This window comes from Brassica napus, unplaced genomic scaffold (assembly GCF_020379485.1).
Source record: "Brassica napus cultivar Da-Ae unplaced genomic scaffold, Da-Ae ScsIHWf_1206;HRSCAF=1726, whole genome shotgun sequence".
Lineage (NCBI taxonomy): Eukaryota > Viridiplantae > Streptophyta > Magnoliopsida > Brassicales > Brassicaceae > Brassica > Brassica napus.
Window position 1 is genome coordinate 29,273 of NW_026014629.1, and position 12,312 is coordinate 41,584.

The 12,312-nt window shown below is 35.0% G+C and overlaps 3 protein-coding genes across 3 annotated transcripts; 2 read left to right on the plus strand and 1 right to left on the minus strand.

Moving 5' to 3' along the window:
- The first annotated feature begins 455 nt into the window (after window positions 1–455).
- On the plus strand, window positions 456–2,034 carry LOC106371113 (uncharacterized protein At5g39570-like). Its single transcript, XM_013811149.3, has 2 exons — window positions 456–884; window positions 1,158–2,034. The coding sequence occupies exons 1-2, from the start codon at window positions 489–491 to the stop codon at window positions 1,851–1,853; spliced, it is 1,092 nt and encodes a 363-aa protein (XP_013666603.2). The 5' UTR covers window positions 456–488; the 3' UTR covers window positions 1,854–2,034.
- Window positions 2,035–2,336: 302 nt separating this feature from the next.
- On the minus strand, window positions 2,337–3,692 carry LOC125596412 (transmembrane emp24 domain-containing protein p24delta11-like). The gene is made up of 4 exons (XM_048771559.1): window positions 3,454–3,692; window positions 3,087–3,296; window positions 2,872–2,948; window positions 2,337–2,481 (listed from the first exon to the last, which is right to left on the minus strand). Exons 1-4 carry the CDS (start codon window positions 3,688–3,690, stop codon window positions 2,337–2,339), a joined length of 669 nt encoding a protein of 222 aa, XP_048627516.1. The 5' UTR covers window positions 3,691–3,692.
- A 275-nt stretch (window positions 3,693–3,967) lies between these two features.
- Window positions 3,968–8,199, plus strand: LOC106370144 (phosphate transporter PHO1 homolog 9-like). The gene is made up of 13 exons (XM_048771568.1): window positions 3,968–4,735; window positions 5,213–5,471; window positions 5,573–5,621; window positions 5,695–5,766; window positions 5,834–5,963; window positions 6,050–6,170; window positions 6,246–6,504; window positions 6,592–6,696; window positions 6,781–6,825; window positions 6,909–7,061; window positions 7,344–7,622; window positions 7,701–7,840; window positions 7,938–8,199. Exons 1-13 carry the CDS (start codon window positions 4,081–4,083, stop codon window positions 8,032–8,034), a joined length of 2,364 nt encoding a protein of 787 aa, XP_048627525.1. The 5' UTR covers window positions 3,968–4,080; the 3' UTR covers window positions 8,035–8,199.
- The last annotated feature ends 4,113 nt before the right edge of the window (window positions 8,200–12,312 follow it).

Sequence of the window (12,312 nt, forward strand, 5' to 3'; positions counted from 1 at the left end):
CTTCGTCTTGTTCTGTTACTTCTTGTTATTTCTAAAAACCTCCCTGTATTTTCATTTATTTGTAAATGTCACCCCTTAGTTCGTGAACGGTGTTCTTTAACCCGGTCCGACGTACTCTACAAAATCAACGTCAGTATGTATGTTTATTTGTTAATTTAAAACTTCTCATCAGAGACCAAATCTATCGTTTTAGTTTAGATATATTTTAGAACTAATAATATTCTATAGAAGCATTGAATAAGATTCAAGATTGACGGTACACAAGTAAAACAACTATACACTAAATAATATGGTTTGCGGTCCGACCGGATTTGCCACTTGGTTTAATTTTGGATAGAATAAACGATACTTTTGACTTTTAGACAACAAAGGTAGAGAAGCCACGTGGCATCATTGACTTTCCCGCGTAATGGTGGCCAAGTAAACAAGGGGAAGCATAAACTGAGCAACGATCTCTTAATCAGAGAGAAGAAGGAGACGCTTAAACGATGCCGTACTACACCAAAGACGACGATGAAGTTGATGAATTCAACGACTACGATCCGACGCCGTATAGCGGAGGCTATGACATCACCGTGACGTACGGTCGCTCAGTCCCGCCGTCGGACGAGACTTGTTACCCTCTCTCCTCTCGCTCCGGCGACGCCTTCGAATATCAGCGGCCTGTGTTTTCCTCTAGCCATGAGCCTGCTGCTTATGGCGACCAGGCTCTGAACACCGAGTACAGTAGCTACGCCCGACCCAAAACCCGACCCGGAGGTCACGGAGGCGTTCACGTTGAAGGTGAGTACGGTGGAAGGAAACCTGATTCCGGATATGGCGGAAGAACGGATGTTGAGTATGGCCGTACACCACCTGAGTTGGAGCACAGCCACACAAAATATGTAAGTTCATTTAGTAAAGTAATATAATCTTTGTGCATCTAGATTGTGTTTAAGTTTGAAAATTGGAATATATATATGGAATATAGAATCTCATGGTGAATTATTATTGTTTTATTTGTTGATATTTTGGCCTGAGAGAACACACTTTGAAGGTTTCTTTAATTTTCTTGTTTTGCTGAGTGATTGACTTTTTTTATTGAAATTGCAACGTAAAGGTTTTGGATGAATATTAATATATCCTCTCTGGCTCTAATTGTTATTTAAATGTTGCAGAGTGGGAAGGACCCTGGTGATGAGGAGAACAAGAAGAAGGATAAGAAAAAGGATGGTAATGTCTCTGACGATGATGAGAAGAAGAAAAAGAAGAAGGAGAAGGACCAATACAAGCACCACAACGACCATCATGATGATGGTTATGATGAGGAAAAGAAGAAGAAGGAGAAGGACCATCATGATGATGATGAAAAGAAGAAGGAAAAGGACCATCATGATGATGGTTATGATGAGAAAAAGAAGAAGGACAAGGTCAAGGACCATCATCATGATGATGATGAGAAGAAAAAGAAGAAGAAGGAGAAGGACCAACATGATGATTATGATGAGAAGAAGAAGAAAAAAAAGGACTATGATGATGATGATGAAAAGAAGAAGAAGAAGGAGAAGGACCAACATGATGATTATGATGAGAAGAAGAAGAAGAAAAAGGACTATGATGATGATGATGAAAAGAAGAAGAAGAAGAAGGACCATCATGATGATTATGATGAGAAGAAGAAGAAAAAGGACTATGATGATGATGATGAAAAGAAGAAGAAGAAGAAGGACCATCATGATGATTATGATGAGAAGAAGAAGAACAAGAAGAAAGACGATCATGATGAGAAAAAGAAGAAGGAGAAGGACCATCACGATAGTGACGATGAGAAGAAGAACAAGAAGAAGGATAAACACCACAAGGGCCATGACTAAAACCCTTCTTTGTAAGGGATTGTATCTCTCAAGCTTCTATTCACTAATTAAGTAAGTAACCCACTCACCCTTTTCTCTAGGTTTATGTTTTGTTGTTTTGTTTTGTTTTCTGGTTCCCATTTGTGCTATCTTCTACGAGACTTGAACGAGTCATGAAACTCTATGCATTATAAGTTTCCTAGTGATGTGTTTTGGTTTAACCAATCCGGCTATTACTATCCCGGCCGTTACAAAACAACACAGCTTAATTGCCTGACTAGCCGGATCTTAGTTCCATTATGCGACCAGCAGAAGAAGAAAATATTCAATATGTGACACAACAAGACTTCTAATCAGTACGAAATGTATGATCTTACTTTACGATAACCAGAAAATGGAGTGTTAGATTCTGAAAATCCAAGATAAAGAAAGTGATTTATTTAGTAAAAAAGAAGCTAAAATGGATAACACCAAAATCCGATAAAAGAGTAACAACTTGTTTGATTAGAGAAGCTTCTTCCTCTCCAAGAATGACTTGAGATGCCATAGTTGTAAACCGGCTACAAACAACGTAACCACCAACGAGAATAAACTTAGACCCGCCATTCTCGAGTTCGTCGACCGGTTTAGCTCCTGCATTTCCCGCTCCCTGTCCCAAACAATAACCATATAACAAACTCATCATCATACTCTCCTTTTTCTCCTAAACTAGACCGTGAATCCAATATCAACAATCGATCGTTGCCTATATAATTCAAAAATGGTCTGCAAGCTGACCATTGAATTTACAAAGGTTTGATTATTATGTTAAATGCATAAAACACAGTCTCAGAATAAATTTTGAAAAATGTTCATAAAACTTTACTTGACGTTTAAGATTAGTGTGTACTACTTTCTTAGGCTTTTTACATTTTGAAAGTACTACCCATCACCAAAAGTACACTCTGTTGTCATCGAATGTACAAATGAAATCATGATTATACCAAACAAGAGATATTAGTCTGGTACATATACTTTGCTGGGATTTCTTAAATAGTACCTCTCCCGGAGTAGAAACATTTCGTCGTGTATAGACTCCGTCACGTCTAGTAGTTTCCTCACCTCCACCTCCAGCATCTGATAACGTAACCACATCACTTTACTAAGGTTAAGTTATACATGATACATATAAAGAATTATGGTTTAGATCAAAGAAGAAACTATATGGCAAGGTTTTAAAAAATATGCTAGGATTAAATATATATAGTTTTGTACGTTGATCTGGCCTCTCTTGGCGATGGTGGCCCAATCTTTAGCCTCCACGCCACTTTTCCATTCGAAATCAACGGCGAATTTGGCCGGAGGTTTAAAAACAGGAGCAATAAAACACGTTGTGTAATCGCCGTCTTCCACCGCCGTGAAAACGAATTTCCCAGACTCCACATTTTCTGCTTGGTGTTGAGTGTGCCCTTTAGGTGACGCCACCTATACGTAAACAATGAGTTTTCATTTTTTTTAAGGTGAAGGTTCATCAAGGAGTCCTGAGCAGAGATTCACACGTATATTGTGATTCTCTATCGCTAATGAATATCATAGATTATTTCGATTATATACAACCATTAATTTATAATTTAAAACTTACAGTGACAAAAATTTTGTGGGAAGCAGGAAGATGGATAGCTTCGTTGGGATTGACGACGGAATAAGTACCCACAGTCAGATAATTCATTTTGATGTCGTCTGAGATACATTTGGTCATGCCTGATTCCAGATCCAATCTCATCGAGTCTCCGGTTCTCATCATCAACATTGTCATCGTTATGATGATCAATCTTGACGTTGTCATCTGAATCTTGCATGTTGATAATCGCAAATCCATGTTTCAATTACACAGCAAAAATTAGAAAATATAAAAAATAAAATGTTTGTTTTGGTTAAGAGATGTAACGAGGAACTGATGAGTTTAAGTATGGTTTGGGACTAACGCATGCACATGCACGTGTGGTTACAAACACACTAAAAAGACTTGAATTCCAAAAATAGAATAAACATGCATCTCCGAATCTCACCCACGAATTTTGGGTATTTTTGAGATGACTAGAGATTACCAAAAGAGGGGGAAAAGATTAACAAATAAAAACAGTTTCTTATTTTCTTTTTCTTTTTGGTAGATTTTCCTCCGGAAAGATTTGTTTTTGGTGGATTTCTTCCCGGAAAAATCCAACATTTTCCGGGGGAAAATATACCAAATCAAGAAAAGAAGAAGATAATGAAGTTCGGAAGAGAATATGAAGTACAAATGATCCAAGAATGGAGAGAAGCCTACATGGATTATCGTTCTCTGAAATCCATCGTCAAACAGGTCCTTCGTTTTCACCTACAGAAACAACAACATCCATATCATCCACCTCCCCCTCCTCCAACCGGAGAGACCGCACCTCTCCACGCCGCCAGCACCGGAGGAACCGGCGCATCCGGTCTATCAAGAAGAGTCTCTCTCTACCGTGCATTCAGCGGCCTAACAAACCGAGCCAAAGGAGGCTCCCCGAAGAAATCACACAAACACAACAATCCTCTAAGCAGCAAACGCCATTACCATCTATTCGACGATGACGAGGATCAAGTCATTCTCATCAACGAGGACGAGACGGGTAGCTACAACACGACGTTTCTATGCTCCGCGGAGGAAGGAGGAGAAATGGAGGTTCAGTTTTTCCGGCGGCTTGATGGAGAGTTCAACAAGGTTTTGAGATTTTATAGGCAGAAAGTGGAGAGCGTGATGGAGGAAGCCGATGAGCTTAGTAGACAATTAAACGTTTTGATTGCTCTTAGAGTTAAGGTTGAGAATCCAAACGTTGACTTCCCTGACATTAATAGTCTCTCGAGTGCTCCTACTTCTCCACACACGACCAACAGAACTCCAGGTTTAGCTCCATAATTTCATCATAACTCCTAAGATAACGTTACATTTTGTAGATATATCAAACAAGCCCGGTACGAGCATAGTCAAAGGAGCATGATGCTTAAGGCATCACAATTTTGTGCAATGATTTTAGCTGTATGTAGGAAATTATAAAAAAAAAATTGTCAAAAATAAGGACACAGAAATTTTATAGATTCAACACGAGAACGAGAATATAGATCCGATTATAAGCCTACTCGAACAAAAATTGGTTTTTTTGTTCAAGGGCACATACTTTTGTTTGAGCGTTGGACATTAATAAATTTTTAACATTTAATCTTTAAGTTATATTTTAAACACGTCCAAATCAAATAATTTGAAGGGTTTCTAGATATTCCAGAACTAAACTTTACCCATTTAAGTGATGTTTAATCTGGATTAAATGATTATCCTAGCGTTAACCTCAGATATAATTTATGTGAATGTATTATATTTGTAGCCATTTCACCATTGGAAGTGATCAAGGAAATGGAACAGACAGAAGATAAGAAAGTCTTTAAACCTGCTCCAGTAGAAATGCTGGATCATATAAAGCTCAAGATCGAACCCGAAACTCCGTTGTCAATGCTTAAGTGCATGATCATGGGTCTCTCAACTGAGCAAACCTTCAGCAAACCTGAGCTTAAGAGAGCCGAGGAGCTTATGGACCGCGCTTTTGTTGAGTTCTACCAGAAACTTAGGTTCCTAAAGAGTTATTGGTAAGAATTATAATTCTTTTTTATTTATTTAACTATAATTCGTTAGATCTCTAGTTTCTATATAAACCTGCTTCTCATAATTTCTCTCACTATGTTTGCAGCTTCTTGAACCAGTTGGCGTTTTCAAAGATACTAAAGAAGTATGACAAGGTTTGTAATCTTCTCATTAAGCATATGCTTCTTGCTGTGATTTGATACTGATGTATTCTGTAATGTTTCACAGACTACTTCGAGGAACGCATCTAAGCCTTATCTACATACGGTTGATCATTCTTATTTAGGCAGCTGCGACGAGGTTAATACAAATAACCAATTTCTTCTTAAATGTTACTTAAAACCATACTTATCTTTACATTTTTCAGGTCTCAAGTCTCATGTCTAGAGTGGAAGCTACATTTATTAAGCATTTCGCCAATGGAAATCACCGTGAAGGAATGAAATGTTTAAGGACTAAAGCTAAAAGGGAGAAACACAGAATCACATACTTCCTTGGTGCTTAAACCCAATTTTTCTAACCTATGAAATGACAAAACCTAATGCTCTTTCTAGTAGACTAAAACATCATCCTTCATCTACAGGCTTCTTGTCTGGTTGCGCCGTTGCTCTAGCCATTGCGATATCGGTTCTTGTACATATAAGAGGCATAACAAAAAGCGAAGGCAGGCATCAATACATGGAGAACATCTTCCCTCTTTACAGGTTCTTGATAACGTTACATTCATCACTTTTGAACACAGAAGAATTTAATTATCTAATGCTACTTTTTTTCCGCAGCATGTTCGGGTTTGTTGCGGTTCATTTGTTTATGTATGCAGGAGACATATATTTCTGGAGACGATATAGAGTAAACTACCCTTTTATCTTCGGGTTTGAGCAAGGGACCGATCTTGGTTACAGAGAAGTTCTTCTGCTAGCCTCTGCTCTAGCAGTTTTTACATTCGGAGGAGCCATCTCGAATCTCGACATGGAGATGGATCCGAGAACCAAAAGTTTTAGTGTCATCACTGAGCTTGTTCCTTTAGGTCTTCTCATTGTAAGTTATCTAGGTTATTGATATCGATCTCTAACAATAAATCCTCATTGTTAGTTTTGAAATTAAATTTTCGGTTTATGATCGCAGTTCTTCATGATTACGCTGTTCTGTCCATTGAATATAATATATCGGTCAAGCCGTTATTTCTTCATAGGATGCGCCTTCCGATGTCTTTTAAGCCCGCTATACAAGGTGACGTGCAATGCAAGTAAGGTCGCTATACGATGTAGCGTTCAGTCCAAGTAATCTCTAGAGTTTGTGTTTTTCTATTGCTAGGTTATTCTCCCGGATTTTTTTCTCGCTGATCAGTTGACAACTCAGGTAACGAGTTACTTGGTTTACGATCCGATTATCAAGCTTGAGTGTGTTTCCTCCTCAGAAAGTAATAAGGTTTGGTTTCGCAGGTGCAAACATTCAGAAGCTTATTGTTTTACGTTTGTTATTATGGATGGGGAGGAGATTTCAAGAAACGAACACACACATGCTATGAGAGTGACATTTACAAAGAACTCTACCTTGTCGTTGCGATCATTCCTTACTGGTTCCGCTTCGCTCAGGTACTAAAACAATGTCAGTACTTGTAGGCAATGCTTAAAAAATCGCTAGATGGTAATTAGCTGTTTCATAAGGGTTAGTATCTAGGTAGGCACCTAGGGTAGACCGATTTTTTTTTTTTAATAATTGTTTTAGAGAAGTCATTTCGCTTATGACTGAATTTTAGTGTCTAGGGTGCCCAAACTGATTTTTAGAAAATTTCTTGCAAGTGAAGTAAGCAAGTTTGCATCCTTTCAAAATGTTTCAAAACTCTTTTGTTTGTTTGTTTGTTTGTTTGGTTGCAGTGTATAAGGAGGTTAGTTGAGGAGAAAGATAAGATGAATGGCCTAAATGCACTAAAGTATCTCTCGACCATATTAGCGGTGGCGGCTAGAACAATATTTGAAACAAAGAGAGGGACGTATTGGCTTACTGTGGCTGTAACCACGTCAACCATTGCCACATTGTTCAATACTTACTGGGACATATTCAGGGATTGGGGTCTAATGAACCGCAACTCGAAAAACCCTTGGCTTCGTGACAAACTCTTAATCCCTTACAAAAGCATATACTTCATTGCCATGGTAAAAAAAAAATAGACACTAGAAGCTTTTCTTTCCGTGGATTATTATTATTATTAATTGAGAAATTGTAAAATGAAGGTGGTGAATGTGGTGCTGAGGCTGGCTTGGATGCAGACGGTACTTGGGATTAGAGAAGCTCCATTTTTGCACAGAAGAGCTTTGGTTGCTGTTGTTACCATCTTAGAGATTGTTCGTCGTGGCATTTGGAACTTCTTCAGGTTCAGTTTTTTACTTAAAACCACATTCCAGAAGTTACGGAAGAAAGAGATCATAAAATGAAAATTTTGTGTTCTGACTTTGTGTGTATGCAATCAGGTTGGAGAATGAGCATTTGAACAATGTGGGGAAATACAGAGCCTTCAAGTCTGTACCTTTGCCTTTTCAAGAAGTTGGAGGAAGCAAGAGCATGTAAATTTATACATATAATGTGGACTAAACACAAAATGTGTGTATTAATTGTTTTATTGTTGTATCGTATGAAAATTGATTCATCCCAATTTTCCAGCAAATATCATTTTTTTGGATCTCTTAACTTGTTAGCATTAACGGATGTCTTTTTATGACCCGACCCGATTCTATTCGGGCTCTCTTTGTCTCTGCTGCCAGTAATCTTCTGAAATTCTCTTTGATTTCAAAATTTTAAAATCAAATTTTCTTTTAATCTACAATAGATTTTAATCCGCACACCTGTGCGGGTAACATTTCATTTATAAATATAAAATTTTATATTATTTTATATATAATAATTTATAATAATATATTGCTGTCATTTTAAAATAAATAAATAGATGATCTAAATATTAAAATTTAACATATGTTAACAATTTTATTTTTTGTAAAAATTATTACATATTTTATGAATATTAATCATTTTAAAAGGTGAATGATATTTTAGTCACTTTAAATGGTGAATAATATTTTATTTATTTGTCTTACTGAAAGTTCTTTTTCAAAATATATTGGTTTACCAATTCAACATAATTTTAATATGTTTGCAAAAAAAAAACATATTTTAATATGTAATTCATTAATTACTTCTATTTTTTTTTAAAAAAATTATTTCTATTTTAATATAATGTAGAATATACTTATAAAATTTATAAAATTAGGAAAAAAATTCATTATTTTGTTTATAATAAACATTTAATTAAAATTAATTTATAATAATATTATGCTACTAATTTCGAAATTAATCAATGCATTAATTAAAAGAATATTTAAATTTTTAAAAAAAATTTGTTAGATTTTTTCTCAACAGATTTTGTTATTCCTAAAACTAAAATTTAAATGTATAGTTAAAATGGATTTGTCATTAATATCCTTATAATTATTTAGAAATGTTATACATTAAATAAACAAATGTAAATAATAAAAAAAGTATTTGAATATATGGACCTAGACTTCTAGTATGACTATTTTGTAGTAGATAAAAATGGTATTTCTCTTTTAATAGAGAAGATTAGTTTCTTAATAGATTATATAAATCTATAAATTGATTTTTGAAATGTTGTTAATTTCTTTTTTTGATTATCTCCCGAGTTTTGAATCAAATAGAACGGAGATGTGATGTTAAGAGTTTTCAAATGATGTAGTATAAAAGATTGTCGAACCAGTTCTAAGGGATATCAAAGCACCGAGAATGCAAGTACTAATTTAATCTAAGTGCAACCAATGATTTGGATGATTTTAAACTACTACTAATACTAGAAAGCAATAACATAATGATACTTTCTTGACTAAGGGAAAAGAGAACTCATGGACATAGGGATTAGACCTTGGGTGATCAAGTTTCGAACTAAGGATGAAAAATGATCAATCAAACTATCGACCTTAAGCCTAGACACAATTCTAAACAAGTTCTATGTCTAGATGAATGTTCATTTGCTAACATATCTCAAACATCAAATGTCTTTGGTTGAATAATATGAAAGCAATCATTACTAACAAGTCTATTAGCTATCTTAGCACCTTTAACAACAAATGTCTTTGGCAAAGTATACTAAAAGCAAAGTATACTAAAAGCATAGGAGAGTTGTCTCAGGCATTTCATCAAACACCTTTTTGGTGGGAAATGCCTATTGATCAACTTTTGAGTAGCCAACTCAGAAGATGCATTATGAATATACTCTACTAGGAAGGAACAAGAATGATCTACACTAAAACAACTTAGAACTAACCTAATCACCCTTAATCTTCATAACCCATGAATTCAAAAGGTGATTACTCACTAATCTCCATGATTCCTCTTAAACCCATATTGGATTTCAGATTAATCATGTAGAGAAAAATATAAGAAATCAACAAGACACTAGATGAAAGCAATCTGAATCTCAAGAAGTTTTTCTAGTTATTCTCCACCAAAGAGATCATCTGTCTCCAATGGCTTACAAAAGTACTTAACTTAGGTTTAGGTAATGTAAAACAAAAAACAAATGACCAAAAGGCCCCTGAAATAACATAAAAATCGTCCAAGCAAAACACGCGGAACGACCTAGCATAGCCGCTCCAGGAGGTCGCTTCCGACGCGTTTCTTCGTGTCTCGCCCCGTCAAAACGCGAGCGACTTGAGCTGGTCGCTCTGGCTGGAGCGACTTGAGATAGTCGCTCTGGGCTGGTCGCTCTGGCTGGGAGCGACCTTGGTAGGTCGCTTCAGGATGTTCGAACAGGGTGGATATGCCTCTAGTAAATTGGTCATAACTCTTTCATTACATCTTCAAATGACTTGAAACCATTTCCATTAGAAAGCTAACTCAATTTGCTGTGTCTCCACAGAAGATTTCTCTAAAGGCTCCATACATGCTCATCTTTCACCCCCTTTTGGATCACAATGCTCCCAAACATCTCAAATCACTCCATGGCACACTCCAACACCTAATAAGGACAATAAATACAAAATGCTACCTAGACATGGCTAAATCCTAATCTATATGATGAAAATGCTCATGGATGAATGGATAAAACAATGAAAATATGCAAGACATCAAGATGATTTATAAATTGGAACATTTTTGCCGAGTAGAACTGAACTGATCAAATTTGGATTGACCACTCTTATTTAAGTAACTAATCAAAATATATTTGTACTAACTTCTGAATTGGTTTTGTTACATTGTATGTTGTAACCACCAACAGTCTATTTTTTATAGACATGTTACAACAATTTATGACAATCCGGGAAAAAAGTATGAGAACAAGAAAGTTTAAAAGGTATATGTAAGACCAGAACCACAGAGTCTTACAAAATGTGACAAGAGTTTTTCAATAACTTTGTATATCATAGTGTTAGAGAGCATCTTCGGAGTCTAAAAAAATCATCAAAAAATAGTCTCTCAAGCTTTAGAAAAATATACATAATAATATGGGCTTATTAGTGAGATAGCCATATATGAATGTCAAATTAAGGAAGTAGTCATGATTTTGACATAATTAAATGTCAGGCTTTTTGCATTCAATCTAACCGGTTATACTCTTACCAGCAACAAGTTTCCAGTTGCATTGTCTAAAGTAAATAACGTGGTTATTTTTTGTGGCTTATTAACAATCACAGAACTGTACTGAAAGCGTACATCAGATATATTTTACACATATGATGAAAGAGTATGCATCGACATTAGGTAATAATATTTGTACGTGTAACAAAACATATGTAAATGTAATGGATATTTTATGTTATTAAAATTGCTATTCCATATAGATAAATAGCATAGTTCACGTATTACAGGCCAAGATATATGTGTTGTAAGTACTCAATGCTTCTTAAATGATAATATCTGGAAACATGGTTATAACAGAGTAATCCATTGTATTTTATATAGAAATGAACTTTTTATATTTCAAACATTACGATGATGCAGAACGATAGTGCATTTGTTACAGATCATGCAATTTCATCTCAAGTAGAATAGTTTGTTAATCGATTCTATCTCAAATAGAATAGTTTGAACATATAATTTTTCATATTCTATTTCAAATAGATTATGCATAAAAGATCTCACACAGACAAGTTGTATTGATTAAACCTTAAACCCTAAACCCTAAATCATAAACCATAAATCCTAAATCCTAAACCCAAATATAATCTCTAAACCCAAATAGAATAGAACAAAATAAATAACACAATACATACTGGTAAAATTATAAAATGTATATAATTGCATGGAAAGAAGTTAATGATGACCTAACCATACCACCTCGCCTTTTAAATACTAAACCCTAAACTCTAATCACTAAACCCTAACCCAAATATAAACCCTAAACCCAAATATCAAAATCTAAAAAATACATAATATTATATATGTAATATTAAATTATACAATGTAGATCATAGTATGTTTTTTACAGATTCAAAAACATGTAGCCATAGTGAGAACTTAAAAAAATTACAAACTATATATATAAACAAAATATCACTTTTTAGTAACCGTCAAATAGAATAGAACATGATAAAATAGTATAGTAACAAAATATATCATATTACAAAATATGAAAATACATATTGTTTTACATTTATATTCTATATGCATAAATAACTACATTGGTTTCGATTGTAGATATAGAGGTGATCGCCACTGCACAAGTCTTGTCTCTCACCATAAGAGTCTTTGAAACTCTATTATTCGCCACAGTTCTTCGCCATCAACATAGAAAATTTCATCAACAATCTCACAATTAATATACTATACGGACAGACA

Coding starts and splice junctions, on each gene's coding strand:
- LOC125596412 (XM_048771559.1), bottom strand. CDS start 3,690: ATGGATTTGCGATTATCAACATGCAAGATTCAGATGACAACGTCAAGA. Junction 3,297..3,453: donor CCCACAAAATTTTTGTCACT/GTAAGTTTTAAA, acceptor GTTTACGTATAG/GTGGCGTCACCTAAAGGGCA. Junction 2,482..2,871: donor ATGTTTCTACTCCGGGAGAG/GTACTATTTAAG, acceptor TGTTTGGGACAG/GGAGCGGGAAATGCAGGAGC.
- LOC106371113 (XM_013811149.3), top strand. CDS start 489: ATGCCGTACTACACCAAAGACGACGATGAAGTTGATGAATTCAACGAC. Junction 885..1,157: donor AGCACAGCCACACAAAATAT/GTAAGTTCATTT, acceptor TAAATGTTGCAG/AGTGGGAAGGACCCTGGTGA.
- LOC106370144 (XM_048771568.1), top strand. CDS start 4,081: ATGAAGTTCGGAAGAGAATATGAAGTACAAATGATCCAAGAATGGAGA. Junction 5,964..6,049: donor CAGAATCACATACTTCCTTG/GTGCTTAAACCC, acceptor CTTCATCTACAG/GCTTCTTGTCTGGTTGCGCC. Junction 7,841..7,937: donor GGCATTTGGAACTTCTTCAG/GTTCAGTTTTTT, acceptor GTATGCAATCAG/GTTGGAGAATGAGCATTTGA.